Source organism: Ctenopharyngodon idella, chromosome 11 (assembly GCF_019924925.1).
Source record: "Ctenopharyngodon idella isolate HZGC_01 chromosome 11, HZGC01, whole genome shotgun sequence".
Classification (NCBI taxonomy): Eukaryota; Metazoa; Chordata; class Actinopteri; order Cypriniformes; family Xenocyprididae; genus Ctenopharyngodon; species Ctenopharyngodon idella.
Genome location: NC_067230.1, coordinates 12787740 through 12812565, shown reverse-complemented (window position 1 = coordinate 12812565; position 24826 = coordinate 12787740). Strand labels below are relative to the sequence as shown.

Here is a 24826-nt window from a genome sequence, read left to right as displayed (position 1 = left end):
CTAAAACAAGGTGTATTAGGACAATTTCTGACATGACAGAATTACATCATGTGGCATCTGCATATTTTTGTCGTTGGTGTTTTGTTGTAGATTCACTTGTCTCTTTTGATTTGTTTTCGATGCAGGTGACACTGCTGTCATTCTCAGTGGAATCAGAGTCGACTTTCCTTGATTACATCAAAGGAGGGTGAGTAGAGAGACAAACGTTCTTGCTCAGCTGCTGTTCATGTGCTGTGAATCACACGTATTACTGAATTTTGATGCTCCGACAATTGCAGGGCGGGTCACGTGACTTTATTTCCAATTACACATAAATAGATTTATTGCTGTTACAATGACCTGTTATTTTAGTATTGTTTATATTCTATTACAGGATTTATTAATATTTTGAATTAGCTTTTATTTATATATTTTCAGTTCTCATTTTAATTTGTCATTGGTATTAGTTTTTTAAACATTTCTATTTTACTTTAATGTATTTTTATTATATATATATATATATATATATATATATATATATATATATTACTTATATACTGAATATATAGAACAATACTAAACCATAATGAGCGTTTAATATATATATAGGTGTAATATAGCCTATTCCACATAAAGCTTGCCACAAAGCACCGGCAAAAGTAATGATTATGAATGTGTTGTGAAAAAACATCAAGGAGACATTTTAAAGGGGGGGTATCACACACGGTTTCTGCCAATCTCATGTTAATCTTGAGTACCTATAGAGTAGTAGTGCATCCTTCATATCTCTAAAAAAGTCTTTAGTTTTATCATATTTGTAAAAGATACATACGCTGTACCAAGTCTTTCTGAAAACAGCCGAGCGCCTGGAGGCGTGTCCTGTGAGCGGAGCTAAAGAGTGACGAGCATGCGCAGCTTTTGCGTAGAGATCGTCTGCAAGCTATCAATGGTCAGCTAAACAAATGTATTTAAACACACACAATACACCACCACATTATACCTGGATAACTTTTGAATCACTATAATGAACATAGCATATAATGAATAATGAATTTATGAATTCACTACATTTGTGTTGTTTACATTATATGCACTTAGGCGCCTATTACCAACAAAACAGACATTTGAAGCAGTTTTACTCACCACCTGCGGTTCCGACTCATGACCGGATGGAGCGGTCACATCGCTGTGACCGCTCCATCTTTCAGTTTCAAATGATCTGTAAATCCAGCATAGAACTGGGCCTTGTTTATGAAACCATAAGAGCCGATCGGAAAAACAGCATCGGAAAAACACAAGATATGTTTAACCAATTAAAAAGTGATTGCAACTATCAGTTTCTTTGGTTATTTTAATAACAAATAACGCTGGGTTCTTTGGGAAGCAAGGTTATATTTCCCTCACAACCAAAAACACACTTCTGGTGACATTGTTGATTTCGTGAAGTCCTGTGACCGAATGCGCATTGATGGGCGTGTGTCGACGTGTGTGCGCGCGCTCTTCTGGAAGAAGTGCCCATACAAGGAATTCCGACCTATATGACCCCATACTCGAAAAAAAGACAGCGAAGTTTATGAGGATTTGGAAGAGTATTTTTGGCACAGAAATACTCCATCATATGTCCAACTTGTGTTTTGAAACTTTGGCCATGTTTAGCATGAGAATCCAACTCTTTAACAGTGTAAATAAGTCAGAAAACATGAAATAGCACCCTCCCCCTTTAATTATTTATAAATAAACTAGTGTTTTCTGAGTCAGTGTTGGCTGCAGAGATGAAACAACATATTTCTCATGAGGCAAGTAGCCTGTATTTTGAGTTTCAGTTCATTTTTATGACATTCCCCAGTTCAGGAAGACTGAGATGGCAGAAAGCGCATTCTGTTTGTTTCTTTATTTTACAAAGGCACAATGATTTCGTGTGATTGTGAGTTTACACAAATAAAAGTAGGCTGACAGTTTCGAATGATGTATTACTCTTATCTGTATGACCAAAAATGACTAGTATTTTAAGTAGCTTCCGCTGTTATCAGAAAATCATTACGCCGGTGCCTTCATGGATATGCACCTAATAATAGCGCACATTTATCTATGTTAATGTTAGAGCAAGCAGCCATGTAAAGTTGCTGCTTAAATGTTTGAAATGAGAAGCCATATTTGATGTCGATGGATGATAGGCGAACGTTTGGATTTCCTGCCCGACATACTGTAATTACCAATATGACCCGCCATTAATGATCTGTCCCTCACGGACTGCGTGACATCGGCACAAGGTTATTTTTTCTGCAAATAACCGACTAATAAAAATTTTCTTCTTCTAGTCTATTCTACTGGGGGCAGCCCTAATATTTATATATACTGTAATTACATTATTAAACTTTTATTTGAAAATATATATTTGATAACCATAATAAATTAATTTGATTTTTAGAAAATAATATAAAAATATATAATATAAATAATATTTTATTATTTTTAATTATGCACACAATAATAAAAAATATGATAAAACCTACATTCATACTGTGTAAATTTAAGCTAAGTTCAAAAAAGAAGAATTTTAAAAAAGAGATCACGTGTCAACTATCCAGTTACATTCATGATAATTTAATTCTTTAAATTTAGCATTCAACAAGATCCAAAGATCACAGAGGCTTAACAGGATCCTCTTAAACAAGGTTTAAATGTTTTTGCTGTGCATCTTAGAAGGGATCATCTGAATTTAAGGGCTTGACTCTGTAGCGAGCAAGTATACAGCTTCAGAAAAGCCACGCATATGGAGCTGGTTATGTGATGCAAATGTCAAATGTATTGGTTAACAAATCATGCACTGTGTTAAAGGTGCTGCAAGCAGAATTTGAACTAAGCTGTTGGACATTGTTGATATTTGAATTCAACCCAAACAAACCCACCCCTCTCTTCATTGCTCCGCCTCCAAAACTCACACTCCAATCCTAACCACCCTGCTCCAAGTCAGTCTCGAACCCCGGCCCAATCACTGCTGGAATGTGGGGCGAGTGCACTAACAATGACGCTAAACACCTCATTCTCTAGCGGTCGTCAGTGTGCAGTGGTTTACCTGCACAACTCTCACTATCTGGCCACTGTTACATAAGCAATGTGAGGGTGGATGTCTGTTTATCACAGCTGACATGCAACAAAATGCTTCACGAAAAATAAAGCGCAGTTGATGAACGAATGACAAGGAAGCACAAAAAATGAACGTACAGTACACAAGAGTAAATACAAACAAGAGTTCGTTGTTAGTCGCAAACAGCACAGCAGCTCCAGACAATCAAAACCCAGTGTTAGTCACATGAGTAGTGGGATCAAAGCAGCCTCTGGGTCTGTTTTCAGGCCTTCCCACTTAGCTCTCTCCAGCACTGGAAAGCTTTTCTAATATAAACGCGGTCCTAAAGCATTTTGCCCAGTAATAAACCTTCATTCCAGTGATATTCTTTTGAGCTCTTTTGTATCCCATTTCTCTTCCTGCATTTTTTTTTTTTTTCTTATTTTCAAATCTCCCTCTTGCTCGTTCTCTGTCCTCGACCATCATACGCCCCCTAATGCTGATTGGTCGACGTTTGTTGTTGGTATCGGCCCGACTAACCTCCAAACAAATACTACTGAGTCCCCCTTTAAAAGTGTTTTGAGGTCGTAGCACAGTAAGTGTGTTTAATAATGTAATAACATTGAAATTAATCATTTGATACAGTGCACTTGTGTAAATACATGTTTTTACATTGTACTTATATTTAAAAAAATATCTGTAAGCAACTACAGCTATAATTAATTTCTGTAATTGTACATCTATAATTACACTGTTGATCCTTTTAACTTTTTTTTTTTTTTACTTAAGTACACCTAATGTAAAGTGGGACCAAATGTGCAAGTAAGCGTGCGAAAATAAGTTTTAGATAAAATAAGAATGAAAGTTGCTGCTGTGTAACTGCCACTAGTGTTCATTTCAGCTGCAATTTTGACTGACACTAGTGCACATTGTACTTGTTCTCATTTCACACCCTTTTGCATTTGCCAAATGGTCTATGCATTGATTTTCTTTTTATTTACTTCAAAGAACAGTTACTTCAAAGTTTACTTCAAAGAACAGATATTTTTACATGGAAGTACATACATAAAGATAGTATCCCACTTTTATGTGCAGGAATGTGTAAGTGTGGCCATCTTCTTTAGTCATGACACTCTGGATTCAGAGCTGATGGTCAAGAAAGCTTTGTTTCATGTTGATTGAATTAAGGGACCAATAGATCTTCTAATGCGGTTTAATACAAGCCACTGTGGTCAAAGACAAATAGTGAAAAATGACCGTGAGTGGGGCGGAAGTTTTGAGCCAAATGCAAAGTGACATTTAGGTGAATCCCTGTCAGTTTCGACTGACTGCCCCAGCACGGGCAGCCCTGATAGGGTTGGAGGGTTTACTGCCGCTGGGTTGTGTAAACATCGGGAGACCGCCCGCAGGTTCATGCTCACATGGAGACAAAACAATGAATCTGGAGACAACAACAGCGTGCGTGGGCGCATTTGTGTGCGCATGTGTATTCATGGAGCTGCAGCATTGTGTTTCAGAGCGCACGCAGCATGTGGGATTGTTTAGTGGTCTGACAGACCATAAATTGATTAAGCCCTCACCTAAATGAAAACAGGAAATTGCCACTTAGAAGAAGAACCCTCTGCATTATTGACAAATATTACTCCCTAAGTGACTGAGTCAAGAACAGCAATAGAGATGATGAGTAGAAGACGGAGAGAATTGGAGCACATCAGACCCGAGCTGCTGCGGTTTGGTATAAGATCAGCCGTGAAGAGAGCCAATCAAATCTAAGACCTCGCCAAAGCTTGATGAAATGACCGGACAGCACTCTGTCTGCTGAGAAAAAAAATCAATTATAACCCAGAAAACATGTTCTGCACACTGCAAAAATCAGTTTCTAAATCAGTATTTTGGTGTTGTTTTCCAGTAAGAAATATCAAAACATTTTTAAAATAATATTTTATTTTATTTCAAAGTAAAATTAATAATATATATATACAGACACACATTATTATTATTATTATTATTATTAAAAATACTGGCTTCCATTCAAAAGTTTGGGGTTGTATATTTAATTTCTGCATTATTTGATCAAAAATAGAGTAAAAAATAAACACTGTGAAATATTACAATTTATATTTGAATATATTTAAAAATGTAATCAAAGCAAATTCCTGTGATCAAAGCTGAATTTTCAGCATCATTACTCCAGTCTTCAGTGTCACATGATCCTTCAGAAATCATTCCAATATGCTGATTTGCTGCTCAAGAAACATTTTTGATTATTATTATGTTGAAAACAGTTGTGCTACTTCATATTTTTGTGGAAACTGTGATGGAAACATTTTTTTTTTCATGATTCTTTGATAAATATAAAATTCAAAACAATGGTATTTATTTAAAATTGAAAACATTTGTAACATTATGAACATCTTTACTGTCATTTTCTGTCAATTTAATGCATCCTTACTGAATAAAAGTAAACAAACAATATGCCAGTGAGGTAAGAAAAATACATTTAAGTTATATTTTTTATAAACTAGCATGCAGTTTTGATTCTCATGTATATTTATCTTGTTTAAAATGTCATGATATTTTATTTACAATAACATTTTTACAGGAAAACAGGATACAAATACTGAATAAAAAATGTCTTTTGAGTGCAGCCAAGCATAAAAAAAAAAAAAACAGTAACCTATTAATAATGTGACAGTTGAGGATCTTTTGGCTCTTGCCAATGAAGAACGTATGCTGAGCTCCACCTTCATCGCCGAGAGTGTTTGTACTGATTAAGCGCTGACCTTTACCTGCATGGAAGTACTCATGGCTGAGTGGCAGATAACCTGTTATAATGTGCTCCGAGTCTCCGGCCAGCCTGTGCATCCCACGCAGGACCAGCTTTGACATTTCTATTAAGTCGGATGAGATTGTGCTGCCCAGGGTGAGAGTCTGTTCTATCTGTGCAGGAAAGAGTCAAAAAAGAAGAATTTATTGAAAGTGTGATTAACATGTCACATTGTTGCACATATGTGACTGTGATACCATTTTAATGATTTCACTATATATAACAAATCATACAGGTACAGTTGTCCTTCCAGCATTGTCTAGGAGTGTAAGAAAATATTGATAAATGTGAGTATTTTGATATTATGTTTGGCGATACTTTATCAATACTCAAAATCACTGTATCGATATTTTTATTTTATTTTATTTTTTTACATCCAAGATTTGTGACAGTGACTTATTAGGTTTAAACCGAGACCTCTAGATGGCAGTGTTGTTATCTCTGAATGTATAATGGCTGTACTTAAGTCCACTTTTTTTATTTCTTCCCTTTCCATCTTCCCTCTGTCTCGTTCACTCAGATGTACGTCATTTCTTACGTTGCATGAGTGCCCACTACTGATGGAGCTCTTGCAATGGGTTTAAATGGAACACCCTAAGCCCTTGATCACTTGCTGTTGTGACATCACAATCATGTTGCATTGTGGTCTGTGGATCTGCCTGAAGTGGACATATGAGTAGACTTGCTCCCTCGGGTCAAAAACGAGGGGTCGAGGGTCTTGAACCATTTTGAACCACACTTCCCTTGAGGAGAAGTGCTTAGGAAAGCTTGCGAGTGTATGTCTAAAAGTGGAATTAAACGCAGCCTGTAACAGGGAGAAGCGCAAGGTTGCACCGCTAACATTAGCATTAGCAACCCCAGCTCTCTAGTTACCACCAATGGAAGACGAAAGAAGTATACCAGCTCCCGCTGCAGTGGAAGTAATTCTGGCTTGCACTATAAAGAAGGCACTAAGGAGATGAATCTTAGAGCACATTCCAGTTCTATCCATGTCGCTGAGAGTGACATTTAGATTAATATGTAAATATGTGCTGAATGCTTTCATTTCAACAACAAAATAAACACAATAAAAAATGACAGCGGTGAGAAAACAGTAGTTAAGAAAGCATCTGATCATAGCAATGTGGATATGTTTGCACAAGCTTTGCAATTCGGCACACCAGTCAAGGCACGTCATGTTTATTTATATAGCACTGGGTTAAAACTGCTGGGTTAAAAACAACCCATTTGGCAACCCAGTGCTGTAAATATTGGACAGAACACATAGTGGGTTAAAGTAACCCTGCAAGTTGGGTTAAACATTTTAACCCAGCAGGTTGGGTTGCACACTTTAACCCAACTTCTGCTCATATTAACTAAAAGCTGGGACAATTTAACATAATTTGGTAGGAAATGAATGGACGTTAAACAGTCTAAATCAAATAATTTTATTTAATGGCAAGTTCATTAACAACATCTAAAACATTTAGAATGTGACAGGAGCAAAAGGTGCAAATTCGGGGCGCTTCTGGCACCTGTGGCAAGAAAAGAACTGGTATCAGTACGGTTTGAACTGTCTAACAATATTGGCATTTGCTGTGTTAAATAACAGCTTTATGTCTCCTCTGTTGGACATTACATTCTTACCTTCTGTTCAAAGCGTGGCACAAGCATCGCTCCCATAATAATCAACGGAGATGTTCACACTGTAAGCAGGGCCGTAGCCAGGGTTTTATAATTACAGAGGTCCCAAATTTGAGCTAGTTAGTGGGGTTGGGGGCATGGAAGAAAATTTTTATTTCTATGATCTACATAAGTGCATTTTAAGATGTTTGAAGGCCACAAAAATTGAATAACAATAGCTTTAAACGCATGTCAGTGGTCAATATAATATTTGTCAATTCCTGCTCTCTCCTTATCTCCATCATTCTTTCTTTTTCTCTCAGTCTCCTTATCTTGCTCTGTCTCTTCCCCTTCTAAAGCAGAGCTTTGATTGAAAGTTTTTTTCATTTTCGTCTGTGTCAGTGAATAAAGTAAACAGGGTCAGCTGATATTTATATGTTTTATGAATCATTTTCTTAGAAGTTAAAGGAGTGGTTCATTGCGATTTCACTTTTTTAACTTTAGTTAGTGTGTAATGTTGCTGTTTGAGCATAAACAACATCTGCAAAGTTACGACGCTCAAAGTTCAAAGCGAAGGGAGATATTTTCTTTTAAAGAATTCTCTGCTTAAGGACTACAACAAACGGCTGGTAGGGACTACAACGAGCTTCTTCCGGGGTTGGTGACATCACTAACCCTAAAATGTACATAAACCCCGCCCCCGAGAACACACAACAAAGGGGTGAGGCCATGTTATTGTAATACAGTACGTAACACAAATGCAATAGCATGTCATAAAAGCAAGATGACAACATCAAATTATAACCGTAATTAAACTAAACTATACCTGTTCTATCTTCATGCAGAATATATTCTCTGACTCTGTAGGATCTTACAACAGTTCCCACACGAGTGATTTATAGATTATCATGACAGAATATGCAATCAATAACTTTTAGATAGTTAAATCCAGCTACATAAATTCATCAACTAACGGTTCAGAAACGTCCTGTTGCATTCTACATGTTGTCACTTCTTCTTGAGTCTCTCCATCATTGTCCGACTTCGGTTTGAACGTAAAAGGCTGAACAGTTTCTGACATTTTCAGTGAGTCTGCGTGAGGTAATCGGCGCTGCTGTGCTAACATGAACTCTTGAAACTCCACCCTCTTCATAGGAGCAGCAGCTCATTTGCATTTAAAGGGACACACACAAAAACTCAGTGTTTTTGCTCACCCTCAAAAAGTGACATTTAACATGCTATAAAAAATTATCTGTGGGGTATTTTGAGCCAAAACTTCACATACACACTCTGGGGACATCAGAGACTTATTTTACATCTTGTAAAAGTGGCATTATATGACCCCTTTAATTTACTGAAGGGTACCAGGAAAGTTAGGTAACTAAGTTTATTAAATTCATTCACAATATGTTCACATTCATTATTAATCTTATGCCTAATATGATGAAAACGGCTTTGTTGATGTTTCTTGTCCCCTCACATTGATAGTTACAAATTACATGAATCACATCTATGTAGGACTAGCCTATTTTTTATTCAAAATGGCAAAAATTAGACAAAAGTTCATTAGTTTGCATTCCTGATTATTTTTGTTGGTTGTTTAACATTTCTATCGTAAAACAGCTGTCAAATATGAAATGATTAGTTTAGCTACTTACATCTTGACTCACACTTTATGACCGTGTCGCGCTGGAATTCACGCTCAGCAGCATCTGTGAACATAAATCCCACCTACTTTGATTTGATTGGTCATCTCAAATATTTTGACATTGATGAGCAGTGGCAGACCTCACCGATAAGACAGCTCAGATGAGAAGTTCGGTTATTATCTTGGTGCTGTGCAATATTTTTGCTGCACCTTAGTACGTTGAGTTAATACTATTTTAGGCAGTTATTTCACAACATTTATTATATAGACCTCGGAAAAATACACAGGTCCAGACCTCGGTCCAGATTTTAACCCTTTTTGTGTCCAAAAGCGTGGAAACCATTGCCGTGACAGTCATTTAACGTGAAATGCTACTTCAGTATGGCCACGTCATGTCTCTTGCTCAGCCTGCGAAACCATGTTAGCAGATTAAACAATGGTAAATTTAATTGTACACTAAAAAATGCTGGGTTAAAAACAATCTAAGTTGGGTTGAAAATGGACAAACCCAGCGGTTGGGTTAAATGTTTGCCCAATATGCTGGCCAGTTTTATTTAACCCAAATATTGTTTAGAAATTACTATAAGGCTGGTGTAAAATGAACCTAATATAAGTTGGAAATTAAAAATCAGACACATAATTACTAGAGGCAACAATAATAATCAAAAGGTGAACATTTATTAATAAGCAATTTACCAATTTACTATGTTTATTGTTTAATTATTATTCATTAAACTTATTAATAAATTTCCATTTATTAAACATAATTGTAATGATGGGTCGGCAGAGCGGGGATCCATTTGCAGCTTTATTAAGAATAGTAGATACACAGGTAGACAGGGGCAAAGGCAAAAACATAAACAGGGACAGGCAAGGGTCGAGGCAGGCGGCAGACAAACAGTATCGGGTCACAGGCAGAGATCAGGGCAGGCGGCAAACAAACACAGTCCAGTACACAGGCAAGGTTCAGGGCAGGCAGCAGAGAATCACAAAGAATAAACAATCCGACAGAAACCAGGAAACAGTCCACAAGAAAACGCTCAGAGTTGATCACCAGGGCAAATCAAGACTTCGCCATCAGGTGGTTTGTGTGTGAGTCTTTTATAGTCCAGGTATTGTGCTAAACTGTATGTGGCAACAGGTGATTGGTGTGGAGTGTGCATGTGATTGGCAGGGAGGATTATGGGAAATGGAGTCCAGGAACTGACAGGAACAGACGGTGATCGTGACAATAATAATAAATGTTAATTTTCAACATATTTTGGGTTCATTTTAAGCAAGCAATACAGTCATTTTTAAACAATAGTTGAGTTAAATAAAACTACCCAGAAGGTTGGGCAAACATTTAACCCAATCACTGGGTTTGTCAAAAAAAATGACCAGAAAGTTCGTTTTGGTAAGCTGTTTCAAACTCCCGAAAACGAACTTCGTTTTTGCCTGATTTTGTTCGAAATGACACAACACCAGTTCGTTCTTTGATTTCAAATGAAGTATATATTGAGGCTTTAATGGATAATACTACATAGAGATAGCATTATCTGTGCTGTGCTGTCCAGCCTATTCCATTAGATGCAGGTGGCTTTTCTGTCACTATGCAGGGCTTCCCTGCCTTCCACAGCACTGCACCTGACAAATGAGAGGGAGACACATAGTGACATCCGCGTCTCCGAAGATCGATTCTTCTTGTCCTTCTGTTTACCTCATCCCAAGAGACCTCTGGTGTGCTGCACTACACTAACCCCTAATGCAGGGGATCCTTTTTACAACCTATTAAGTTTCTGAGCCGTGGAAATGCCCCAGTGCCACAGGCTGAAACGGCTGGCAGAACAAAAACACTGCTGAAAGTAACTCAGGATTTGCTCTAATTTGGAATGGCACATTCAGGAAAGGACAAATGAAAATTCCTCAGTTTCATTTTCCTCCTCATAATGTATAATTAAACAGTCTTAATCAAAGGTAAATGTGATAATGTGATCCTCAGGGATTGCTTTAGTTTAGAAGATCTTATTTTCTAATCACGGCTTCGGTCACCTATTCCCAAAATGAGAGAGCTGTTTTTTGATGCATACGCAGGCACCCAAGAGTAAATGGCTTTTAATGAATTAATAAAGAGGGTAATTACTCTCCAGGCTACACAGGGGCATGAGTCATGTATTAGCCTGGGATTCTAAAGGTTAATGTAATTTTCTCTGCTTTTCATTATGGTTTTTATCAGTTTTTTTCTTCTTCTTTTTTTTTCTCTTCCAACCCACTGAATCCCTAATGGGCCACTGACTTTTTGGGGAAGAGATTGAATGCTGTTGGCGGCACATGTGTTTGTAATCTTGAAAATTAGATTATTATTATTATTTCCTCTATCATTTTAATTGCTTGGCTTTATGCGTATCTGTTTTATGCTAATGTTGCGTTATGTTAATTTACAGCAGGGGACTTTTATAAAACAAATTATTTGACAATAATAGATTATGTCTGGTCAATTGGACATGTATTTATTAAATGATAAACCTTTTAGTCCAACATATTAGCCTCAGATAAGTTAACTCTTTCTATTCACTGCATCTTCTGTCAGGAAGCATCCTTAAAGGTGCCTGTGGGACTCATTTTGCAGGCATGTCTAACATGGTGCTTTTGTGACCGGTGGGAAGCCAGGGCAGAGGGAATCCCTGTGTGAAGGCAGGGATGCAGATGGATCTGATGCATTACCCTGCTGTTGAGCACAGTAAAACTTGTAATGTGGGCTCAAAGTAATGGCTCTTCCTGTTTATCCCAATTAGAGCGTGCAGCTGGGGTTGACTACACACATCAGCCATCATTTAGCTGCATTCGTGCCTGTGCGTGTTAACACATACCCGCACACAGACATATGTACCTGTCTCTACAGACTAAATCACTGCAGAGAGTGTTTTTGCTTACTCTTGTTTTCTCATTTCTGCCTCTTTTCCCAGGACCCAGATCAATTTCACTGTGGCCATCGATTTCACCGCCTCTAACGGTAAGCAATTAAGTGGAGAGAACGGTATGTGACCTCTTAAAAGGTTGGGTGATCCAAACCCAATCGTTGGCCTGCTTGTGTCACTCAATATGCTCCTATTAGTCGTCAGTGGGCGGCCCCCCTGTGCTGCAGAGCCGAACGGAGAACCGTGTAAGGGTCTGAGTCATGCTGAGAGGTGAATACTTGGATAAAACAGTCTGAGCCGGTGGTGAATGCGTTTCCCTGTTGTTGCTGCAAGTGTTCAAATAATTACTGATCTTTCACAAATAACTGCTTCCAAACATCTTTGAATTATTCAGCAAATTAATAAGATTTGTTCAGAACAGTGTAGCGAGAGGATGGAAATAGAAGGCATCATGGGCTTTTGCTTCTGAGAGATTTATTGAAGGTGGCTGCCTGAAGTGCAAGAGAGCTGAATTTGCAAAGTTAGTTTGGTAACAGTGCAGCTGTTGTTTAACAACTGTTTGGATCCCAACTGTTCCAAGCCCTGAACAACATCAATAGCTTGACAACAGAATTGGAGCACTCATTTGTGTTTCTTAAATATACTTCCTGACTATGGCGGACACAGTTGCTCTGTTACCTAATGAGCTGCATTGATGCCTACTGGCCTTGCCCTCTAACACCATGTCTTCACCATTATAATCAGTGATACTGTCTACATAATATGTGTTGTAACATCATTTAGTGGGGGGGGAAAGGGAAGCAATTGACCATATGCACAGAACATTCTTAAGAACTTTCGCAATAATATAAGCCAGCTGGAAACTTTCGTTGAAATGTCACTTGTTGGTGTGTCGGAATCTTCAATGTCCTGAGGTAGCTTTAACAGCATCAGTAGTGTAATACTTAGTTTATAATCAGAATATAGTCACTTAAATAGTCATTCCTAGCGTTAATTTAGTTATTCTAACGTCAGACGACATAAAAAAGATGCGTCCCTCAGTGTTTCTCCTCAGGAATTAAATTCGACCATCAGTTTTCACACTTTTGTGTGAAAAAAAAAAAAGCATTAACACTAAATTAAATATTTACTGTGCACTTTTGATTGAATAAAATGTGAGTTTTCACAAGTGTGCCGAAATCAGCGAGCTTGCGCTGCACTGACTGACAGCTTCTGTGATTGTAAAGGGAGAGCGCGGTGCTCGCTTTCTGTGTAATTCATTCACAAGAAAAGTTATTGTTTTTCATGAGATTTTGTGAGTACTTCATATTTCACCTTGACAAAATGTATTTTAAACCTAGTGATTTTATAATGTTTATAATATTCTATAATTATTATAATGATTTATATAATATTTTATAATATTCATTCAAAAGCGAAACTGAGTGAAAAACTATTACAGGAAATGGCTAATTTGAGCACTCCTCTGCTGCCATCTGCTGGTTATAGTGGTAATTAATGTCTTTTTTATTATTAAGTGTTTTCTATCAAATGTTGGTTTTCCTATATCTTGAAACATTGGGGGACAATCTCAGAAGGGTGAACAAATAATGTTCTTGGTCATCACATCATAAATAACATTTGAAGTGCTGGAAAAATGTTGCGTGTGCGTGTCTAATTACAGACATCATGTTTCTTATTCCAACATTCGCAGTAGCTTCAAGTCTTTATTGCAATCAATGGCAAATTAGGTAAGTGTGATAACTGCATTAAAATATAAATACAGCATTAAAAGTCAACCATTGATGGTTTTGTGTCTATGTACAGCGAGTACAGTGTGACAGCTAACAGTTCACCAGAAATGCCCAAGATGGCTTAACGAAAAGTAACCGTGCATATGGTCAATTCCTTCTGAAAAGGGCTATGCCATAGATTGTACAGAGGGCCCACAAAACTTAGCGACGCCAGTGAACACAACAAATGGATTTAGTATGTTTGCTTTGACTTGTCCAGTGTAGACAGCCTCAAGCTGTTGCGGAGTATCACAACAACAGTCACACTCGGTGTAGACATGGGATAAGACAGCATCTTAACCATCAAGGACCCTAATAAGTGACCGATTTGGTGCTTTACGTAAGCAGCACATATAGTTAAGCTAACTGCGCGATATTCTAATAAGCATAAAATACACAGAACACAACAATATTGGATAAAAGGATACATTTTTAAATTACTCTGAAATCTACTTAAGTTATAAACCTCTAGATGGCGCAGGCTGATAGGCCCTTTAAGTACAATCTGCTAGCAATCACATCACTTACTGCAATGCACAAGCTGATTGGCCTCAACATTTTTGCTTGCTTAACATTTAAATAGTATTGTTCAGTGTTCGCTGTAAACAGGTCCTGCACCTGTAAACAGGTCCTCCACCTGTTTAGATCTGTTATGGGATTTATGTATGCATATTCATGCAGCAGCAGCATTGTACGTAACAGATCTAGACTGCCAAGATCAAATACATTAACATTGTCATATATATTTACATACTACAACTAGTTGTCATGATTGAACTGTTTAGCAATAACTTTATTTAATGGAATATATAAGCTTATTTACTATCAACATTTCCATTGCCTTGTCCACCATCTTGAATTTATATGTTTATTTGTTTTTATTTTTAGTTTAGCTGACAGGTTTTGTAACAAATGTGTTCACAATATAAATATGAAGATTATTATGAAGAATATTTTCACACACTTGAAAATGCTCTCCTTGGTTTCCTAATATGTTTTTAATACTAGGTAACTTTTTGTTTGCTGTTTAATTTCCAGGTAACCCATCCCAGTCCACGTCTCTCCATTACATGAACCCCTACCAGATGAACGCCTACGCCCTGGCACTGAAGGCAGTGGGGGAAATCATCCAGGACTATGACAGTGACAAGATGTTCCCTGCACTGGGATTTGGAGCCAAGCTGCCCCCTGATGGACGGGTGTCTCATGAGTTTCCCCTAGTGAGTGAGCTTCCAATTTCCTGTTGTCCAAAATCTTCCTGAAACTCCTTGTGATTAGTCCAAAAAAGTTTTTTTTTTTTTTTTTTTTTGATGCAAGACTCTGTTTTTCTCACTTTCTCGGTTGTAAATTTGAGAGCGTGAGATGCTGTTGTGGTCATTAGTGCTGGGAAAGCGGTTCAATGATGCTGAGACGAGACTGTATGGGAGACGTCTATAATTGGCAACGTCTGCTGTCATATTGATCGACACAATCCATGTTTTCTCTCCTCAGCATTGTTTTCTTTTGAACTGCTGTTGGCTTAAATGAAGGCACACATGTGAACCATTGATTCCTGTCTTTCAGAATGGAAATATCGAAAATCCCTACTGTAATGGTATTGAGGGGATTTTGGAGGCGTACCATCAGAGTCTAAAGACCGTCCAGCTATACGGGCCTACTAACTTTGCCCCTGTTGTAAATCACGTGGCCAGGTAAGTTTTTCCAAAAATCCTTGAAATTGCACAGTTTTAAAATCTGTGTCTTATATCATTGGAATCCTTGGCTCAAGATGGACAATATGCATGCCCCACGTTTTCCGGGTATTTTGGATTTTTTGAAAAAACTGCTTTTGCGAACTAGTCCTAGGTTTTTGACCCAATCAGAACCAAACCAGTACAGCAAGATTCTCTGGTCCCTAAGGGCCACCAAAACAATCGAAGTGGGTGGAGCCACTTTTACTAAAATGGCTATAACTTGTGAACGAAATGAGATATTTACACCAAACTCAGCGCACCTATGTAAGAGCTCATTCTGTGGCCACATGAAAAAGGATGTGGCGACTGGCCACTTGGTGGCACTATAGCAGGAAAAAACATGAAAATGGCTATAACTACTTCATCGTTAGTCAGATTGACTAGAAAATTGGCATGCAGTGTCTTTGTCCGAGGAGCTATGATTGTCTATAAGGACAGTGACACATCTCGAAAAACATGTCCGCCATCGGCCAATGAATTTTGAGCAGCTATCAGACGAGGTTAACGGAGATCGATTGGAACGAAACTCGCTGGACCTGTTTAACTCACGGCCCTAGAGGCCTGTGAGAAATTCGAAAGAAATCGGCCACCAGGGGCCACCTTCATGGTTTTCACATGCATAAAGGATTGTGTATCGTGGGATTTTTCACGCACGCCCACAATGTTCGTACCACATGGTAGAAATCCTCATTCTGGCAACTTTGCCTCTAGGACTGCCGCTGTCCATTAAATCGTCGTTAAATATTGGAGATTATTTCAAAAACTAACTTTGGCGAACTAATCCTAGGTTTTTGGCTCAACCTCGATAACTGTTAAAAAGCTTTAAAAACTATATATTTTCTATGGTAAATTGCCTGTATTTGCTGTAAAATGGTCTTTTCCATCTATGATCGAGATGGTTACAGGCTTGCAAATTAAAACACGCATGTGCTTAAAGGCCTTAAAACGCTTGAACTCCGAAAATTGCTGCTCGCAGCTATGTATATATATTTTTTTTTTTTTTGGTAACTAAAAGTAAGTGTTTACTGGTTTATTGGTTTGATGCCATGGTCATGTTGTTGTTGTTGTTGTTTTATTATGTGCTTTTGTCATATTTATTCGTTTTATATATATATATATATATTTAAATACATTTTTAAATATTTTTATTTAGCTTAAATTTATTTGTATTTGTTTTAGTCATTTTAATATTTCAACTTATTTATTTCAGTTAATTCCAAGAAAAACATTTCTGATTTTCATTCAAGTTTTTCAAGTTTGTGTTTTTCATCTAAAATTTATATTTTAGATTTAAGCTTTTTTTTTTATTACCAAAAATGATTTTTTATAGTTTAAGTTTTAGTTAACAATAACAACACTAAAGTTTAGACAGGAAGTAATTGGATAGGAAAGAGTGGAAAAGGATAAAGAAAAAAACTTGAGTCAGGACTGGAACTCTGGGGACCTGAAGCTCAGCTGTGCCATCTCAGACTGCTGCGCACAAGTCTTGCCCCTGACAATATGGGATTTTTAATTACAGATTAATAAACTATTACATTTGGCACCCGCCAATCCTGAATATGTAGTTCATTCTTGAGTAAAAGCATCTAAACACAGCATAAATTGATAATTATTTAGCACCCCTCCTCAAGCTAACCTTGGCTTTGACCGCTCTTGCATCATTTCAAAATTCAAAAGCGATTTCAGTTGTTTTTGCTGCCATGTAAAATGTCAGCCTGTTTGCACTTTGCATACAAATGATAGATTGCCCAGATTTAGTGGAATGCAATGCAAATGTTATTTTCTGCATGAATAGCGAAATTGATCTTTGTTTAGATTTTCAAGCGCATAGCATATATGAACAACAGACACTTCATGAATCAGAATAAGAAAGCACTTTCTCTACGGACCACCGCAAAACCCATATCCTTGAAGACACTTGAGATGATTTCCTTGGCTTCAGTTTGTATAACTCTATGATGTTCGATCAATGGCCCTGTTTCCACCTGGTATTAAGATGCGTTTTGGTCGATCGGATCACAAGTGGATGACGCTACATACAGGTGTAAACGGGTTGTAAAACGTTTTGAGCTTGTCCACTTTCGACCACTTCCAGAGGTAGTTGAAAACACATTCGACCGGTTTGCTTTCATAGTGTAGACACTCATGTGGTCAAATGTGTTCAAACAGTCACTAAAGACTGTCTACTCTCCACCTACTGACCTAATGCTTAAACAATAGGAAGCGCATTAGCCAGACAGGATTTAATCTTTGTCAGCTGAAAACCCAAGTTTGGTTTGAAGAAAAAAAAAATGGTGTTCCTGATTTGTAACACACACTCACAGCATTTGGTGTGGTCTTGCGGCTGTCAGAGCAGAAACCGAAGCTGCTGCTCTCCAGGCATGTTCATATGTAAATTGCGTGAACTTTTTTTGTCCATTAGATCAAAAGATCTGAAAAAACCCATACAGGAGGGTCTATGGGTGGGTCAGGATAGGACAGAAGTGGTTGAAAGTGGACAAAAGAGACGGATTAACACACCAGGTGTAAACTGGTATGTGTCTCCCTCGTCCACTTGTGATCCAATCGACCAAAACGCATCTTAATACCAGGTGGAAACAGGGCCAAAGATGGTTGTGTCTGTCCACGAAAGCCAAAGCATATGCTTCTTGTGTTAGCTCAAAAACTGACAAAAGAAAGTTGCTGACATGGAACAAGCTTGTTAACCCATTGTAAAGCTCACAGCATAGGTGTCATAACAGAGTGACTCAGTACTGACTGCAGCTATTTTTTAATCGTCATTTGAAAGGATAGTGGGTGTGTTTCCAGAAAAAGGAGACAAAGTAATTGTCTGAAGACATCTCCACCCCCTCCCTCATGTCACAGCATCACACAACCAAATCATTTTCCATCTGATTACACTGCATCCACTGTGGTAATTAAAAATGCCATCTTCCACAGATTTGAATTAGACTTTCTAAATTGAAGCATGATACACCTCCTCAGGCTCTAGCTCAGAACTGGCGGAGGCAAAGATTTATTTAAACAAATAAAGCAGAACATGGCTTATGTTAACATAGTGAAATGAGTTTGAGACATTTGAAAACCAGGAAAAAGGAGACTGTAGAGGGCAAAATGTGTAATTTAAAGAAAACTGAACAATCCTGAAGTATGTATTGTTGTTATGTTTTTTTTTTGTTTTTTTTTTGTCTCTGAAGGTACGCAGCTGCTGTCCAGGATGGCTCGCAGTATTTTGTGCTCCTCATCATCACAGATGGGGTCATATCAGACATGTCACAGACCAAAGAGGCCATCGTGAATGTGAGTATGACCACTAAAAGAGGACAAGTGTCCTTCTCCAACAGGATGGGTACTGTTCTGTTCCACTTCCTTCCTTTTCAGGCTGCATCCTAACTGAAATGAAAACTCATAAGTGAAGTGGCTGCAACAAAGGAGCGCTCACCTAACAATTGATTCCAGTTTTGCATTAGCATGTTGCTAAGTGCTTCAAAAAGGATAATAAACACAAAACGCAAGTCGAGGATAAATATATTCAATTAGATAATCAAAATTTCTTTCGTCCCACATCTTTGATTTATTTTTTATTTAATAGAGTGCATTAGTGCCCGCCATAGACTGTAAAAAAGATACATGATATGTCTTCACTTCCTTCCACTATAGAAAAATGAAGCCCAGAAACAGTTGTTGCTAATTATATCATTTGGAGCCTGAGTCTGCACTGTAGTGATCCTGAGGTGGAGCCGCGGCATCAAGGTCCCGCCCATATTCCCGCTCCCACAGACTCAAACGCAAGCAGAGCTGTCAATCATGACGTTATACCCCATTTTTATAGCATCAAATAACTAACTAAACACAAACTTATTGGAAAAACACTTGAACATATGTCTGTGTGATAAGAACTACCTAAAATGATTAAAAAAAACTTTGGGAAAAAAAAATATTTGAAGTGTAATTGAATTTTTTAAATTTGGCTCTGGCACTTTTCCAGCACCCTTGGTTCCAGAAGTATTTTTCCCATAGGGATTTTTAAAAATTTGTAATCAAAGTGTTCACATACTCTGTTTGCAGTACGTATGCAGTGCAGAAGCAGCACTGTGCTTTCACATATGCCATGTTTGCAGTGTGCAACTGATCCATGGCTGCAAACCACAAATGCAACATTTATTCATTATTTTTATTTCAAAGATGTTATTGAAAATACTTTTTTCAGCATTGTGATTCAATCTTTCATAAACGGACTAAATTTAAACAACGTATTATTCGGTTCATTACTTCTATATAGATTTATATATTAAGTTTCTCAAGCAAGTGGCAAAACATGTAACCCCTTAACCTTAACCCCTTGTCACTTCCATTTTTGGGGAACAGACACCAACTTAAATTGTTTTAAATCTTAAATACTTTTGAGCACAGACTTAGGTTTGGTCTCCTTATAAAGGGAACACTTGGCAGATTACTTTAGAAGTGAAAGAAAAAATATGATTGAAATAAAAAAAAAATAGTTATTGAAGTTTTAGTTTAGGGAAATGGAAAATGGAAAAATATGACTTCTTATCATTTATATAAAATATATATTTTACAAAACTGTTTTACTCTAAAACTGCAAGAAAATCAAAGCCAAAATCTAAAATCTAATCAAGTTGTGTTTCAAATTTTAGGTTGATATCTCAAAAATTTAGCTTTCAGTAAGATTTTGTTTGGGTGCAGTACCAAACTTTTCCACTAGATACCATCCAAGTTCCATTGGTGACCACATAAGGACCATTTCCATATAGCCTATGGTTTGAGTGACCTGAACCATTTATTTCCATAATGTTCACACAATTTATGAAACTGACATTCTATTCAGAAGTAGTATGGGCAGAATGTCAGTATTTGGTTTGAATTCAACATTTAACAAACACATAAAAGACATGCAAAAAAATTAAGACATCTTTAAAATTTGGCCTTAACAATTTATCTTAGGAAGCTGCGCTCCTATTATGCCTCAAAATTCTGCCTACAAAGACACTTTGCTAGGTTTCGCATCAGAGCACGTTTACTATAAACACCCTGGTCTTCTTCTCCAGCGTGCTGGGAATTATAATGCCCACAAGCACTAAAGCATCTCCTATGGTTGATATGGGTTTTTATGATCTTATTATAGATGATATATTGTTATAATCTATTTAGGCTGCATGTGTCACATGAAAAATGTATGACTCATGTTGTATTGAGGTCATCATTTACGCTTAAAAGGTCAATCTCGTCTCCAGTGGTGCATTTCATTCATCTAGCCAATGAACAGGCCCGATTTCCCAGCAGACTGGATTTAAAGGGAATTTGCGACTGTTAGTCAGATTTGTAGAACAGCCACACCTTCCTTTTAAGATCTTGCCTGCTGCTCTTTCCCCAACGGCCTGCATCTGCCAAGAAGACTCACATTTCAGCCCGTGCATGACATTTAAGACCTGAATGCAAGGTAAAAATAGAAGCCTATGGTGTTTTGTGTGTGTGTTCAAAGGACTTCTAGGAAATCTAAATTTGAGTATTTGAATTTGAAACAAGACATTTTCATTGAAAAGTAATGAAAGACTTAAATATGATGAATGTTACACTGCAGTGCAGATCTGATTAATCATTTCAGGAAGTGTTGAATCAGAAACAGGAGATATCAGCGTAGAAAAAGACTAATCAAATCAAGAAGGGGGCTGCATCTCTTAATCAAATGATAAGGTCATGTGGTCTTTGTATGTGATTAGCCAGGTGTGCATCAATCCAATAATTACTATATTGAAATATGGAAATTGTTAACTATTTATCTATTTTAATTTTTACAGGGAAAGTTCACACAAATAAAAAAATCAGACATCATATATTCCAACATTCAAAACCTCTATGACTTTCTTTCCACTGGGAACCACAAAGAAAGATTCTTATTCATAGTGAGGACTGGGACTCAAAAAAGCATCCCAAAACATTTATTTGCAACTGGGGATCGACTTAGCAGACAATTTTATCCAACTTGCACACTGTGTTCCACACCATACTATAACTTTGTGTGAGAAACAGTGTGAAATTTAAGTTGTTATTTGGAATTCGTCCACCCTGCCGTAGCTCTCAAATCTTATTCAATTCAAATATGGAGCATGAAGATGCATTGCACTTGGTTTGATATCAGTGAGCATGTTTGCATACACACTAATAAACCCCTTTTCAGTTAGTAAACATTGTAACGTTTTTTGTGGGCGGAGTTTAGGTGGAGGAAGAACGATTCCCCTGACCACTTCACTAACGCTAGCTAGTAAGTTTTGTTATTTAACAATGACTGGAGAAAATCTGATTTTATCTGAATATGTGAGGTCACTCACTGTCCGGGACGTGATTGTTATTTGACGGACTATACTAACTTTAACGGACGGAACCAGATTGGCCGACCCATACACGCTCACTCAGTGGATGGACAGTATGACAGATTATGGCAATACTTATGGCAACTGTAGAAAGGGAGATGACACAAACAGTTTCCTTTTGTTTAGTCTCTGGTCGTTAGCTAGCAGTTAACTAACTGCTAGTTGTACGACTAACAAAGTTAGCTAACTTATGCACTAAAGTTAGTGTTACGTGAGAAATCACCTAACTTGTTGCCCAATTTCTGATTAGATCGGCATGCATGAGAAATCTTTAGACACGTAACCAATCCATAATCCATACCGACAGAAGACAATAGTTTATTTAACCTTACCTGACATGTAGTGTGCACTGCAAATGCGAGCATTTCTGATGATTGTTTCTGTCCAGTCAAATTGTTGTTTCTGTCAAATTGGAGCCTGTACTCCGTCAATTCTGGCACCCAACAACACAACAAGATGACCAGCTAATACCATGCCTAATTGTGACATTGGCACTAAAAGGATCTATATGCTGACAACTACCAAAAATCAGTTTACTGAAATAACCTGTTTTACCATTGTTACAGCCAATAATCTTGCAATGTAAGAAAATGTCTCAGGTTACATCTGTAACCATGGTTCCCTGAGAAGGGGAACGAGACACTGCGTCTTGGATCAATGCTATGGGGAACGCCATCTGTGTGATCAGTGTCTGAAGCATGTGTGACAAACATGCCAATTTTATTGGCCAATGACAGTCCATGACATCATTAGTGAAGCACCCGTGTGTATAAGACGGCACCTATAATGCGCATTATCAGCTCATTTGTCTGAAGGAGATGCGCAGGCAAGCCCAAGTCATGGCAATGAGATGCAGTGTCTCGTTCCCCTTCTCAGGGAACCATGGTTACAGACGTAACCTGAGACGTTTTCTTGCATTGCAAGATTTTTGTCTGTAACAATGGTAAAACAGGTTATTTCAGTAAACTGAATAAAGCTTATAAGTTTGTATGTAATGTAAATTAGTATGAATAATTAATCATAACTCCTTATAATTAATCATAAATATTTGGATCAGTTATTCGAATTAACTTCATGTAGCTGTATTAATATTACAATCAAATAATCTGCTTGTCCAGCGATCACTCAGTATTGATCATCAACCAACTCTTCAGAAAGGATATTTTCCGTGGCCACAGAAAAATAACTCTTTCTTAGCATGTAGCTGTGATCAAAATCGATAAATTGAACTCGTGAAATCAACTCACACGAATGTGCTGTTAGTTTGACTCTGTTGTGGTCGAGGAAGTTGCGCATGACTTGCTGATTGAGGCCTGTCGGCGCGGTTACGCTGGCTCTGGACCAGGTGAGGTCTCACACGGACAGCAGTCAGGAACAGACAAGCAAGAGCCCGGAGAGAACTTTGTGTTGACTTTTAAGTTCCACAGAGGACACACCTTTGAGTTTTGGCTTGACCAATGAGAAAGGTGCAATTCTCAAGCGGGAAAGTTCGTTTGTTTGAAAGCAAACTCATTTGCATGAGGGGAGTAAGCTGGCAGTTTGTGTCCATTTATAGGGGCCATTCACATATCGCGACTTTTGCGCACGCAAGTACGCTCATAATAGAAGCGTCACGGTCGTTTTTTCCAGGCGCACCTATGCCGCCACGAGATGAAAACATCTCAACTTTTCTGAATACCGCAAACTATCCGCAGGTCATGTGACAAGAACCAACCGATCAGCTTCAGCCTTTCCGTAATGACATCGAAAACTCAGCCGAACAGCTGATCATAGCTATACAGGACAGGGTTTTATTTCTCATCACCATAAATATATCTAGTAGTAAAGCTAATGCAAGGGCTAGAAATCAATTAATCCTTTGCTGAAACTTCCTCGTCGTCGTGTAGAGTGCAGTTCATGATTGCATAGCAACGACAGACGCCACGGGATATATCACACACTGCATTCTATGAGAAGGTGATGTCCACCAAAGTGTGAGTAATTAAACAAGGAATATTTTGATAGGAGACACCACCTAGATGGTATCTAGTAGTTCTATCATTAGGCATGCATAATACTATACAATATTAAAAAACAATATACAAACAGTAATAATACACAAAATGTACTGGGGAAATGCATGTTCATTCATTAGACAGATTTGTCAATGAATTAGTGGAAAGGATTCCATTTCTATGGGACTGCATATCTGTTGAGAACAATTAATGTCCCATGTGTCTTTAAAGTGTATGAGTGAAGCAAAAAGTGTGATAATTCTCAGTGGGGAAACCAGACATCACAGAGTCTGCCTGGGTGAGGGGTTGTGAAGATTAAGTGGAACAATGGTGTGTTTGATTGGTCCAGTCGTTACAGTAAACATTCTTACTGATGTCAAACCAAGTGCAACACTGTATCTTGAGTGACACTATGGGGAACAATTACCCACTACGCCATGCTGAGAAAACACCTTCCTCATTAAGCTGTGAATATCCAACAACATAATGGGCATAGCATAATTTGACTCTACAGAGTACTTAGCCAGAGTCAGAGCGTCAATAAAGTAGGGCTGGGACAATAAATCAATGCATCACTCGATTCTGAGATTTTCTTAATGCATCGCAATTCTCCCTCGAATTGATTCTGAGATTCGTTTTTAACAGCAGATGGCGCTCTAGGTGTTTAATTGGCACTCTAGGGGTTTTTAATCGTACGCTCAAATGCTCACAAAGAAGAGTGCTCGTGCATTCGGCTGAGTCTGAGAATGTACTTGCGCCTCAGAATGCTTTTATGACGCGAGATTAATGTAAACAGTCCACTGAAAACACCCTTGTAATTCACTTCAACCTTTTCAAACTTGATGAACGATTGTTTTAGGTTCAAGTGGTGTGTGTAAGGAATTGGAAGCAAGCAGAGTACGGCTATTTCTAAAG

The 24826-nt window shown here is 37.9% G+C and overlaps 1 protein-coding gene across 4 annotated transcripts in view; it reads left to right on the top strand.

The window, feature by feature from the left end:
- cpne5b (copine Vb) overlaps window positions 1–24826 on the top strand; it is a 180134-nt gene that overhangs the window by 138309 nt on the left and 16999 nt on the right. For all 4 annotated transcript variants that reach the window (XM_051911629.1, XM_051911630.1, XM_051911631.1 and 1 more), the window contains 5 exons: window positions 126–187; window positions 12069–12115; window positions 14831–15012; window positions 15356–15483; window positions 18723–18825. In XM_051911629.1, the coding sequence (XP_051767589.1) occupies window positions 126–187; window positions 12069–12115; window positions 14831–15012; window positions 15356–15483; window positions 18723–18825 (522 nt within the window). The remainder of the gene's footprint in view (window positions 1–125; window positions 188–12068; window positions 12116–14830; window positions 15013–15355; window positions 15484–18722; window positions 18826–24826) is intronic.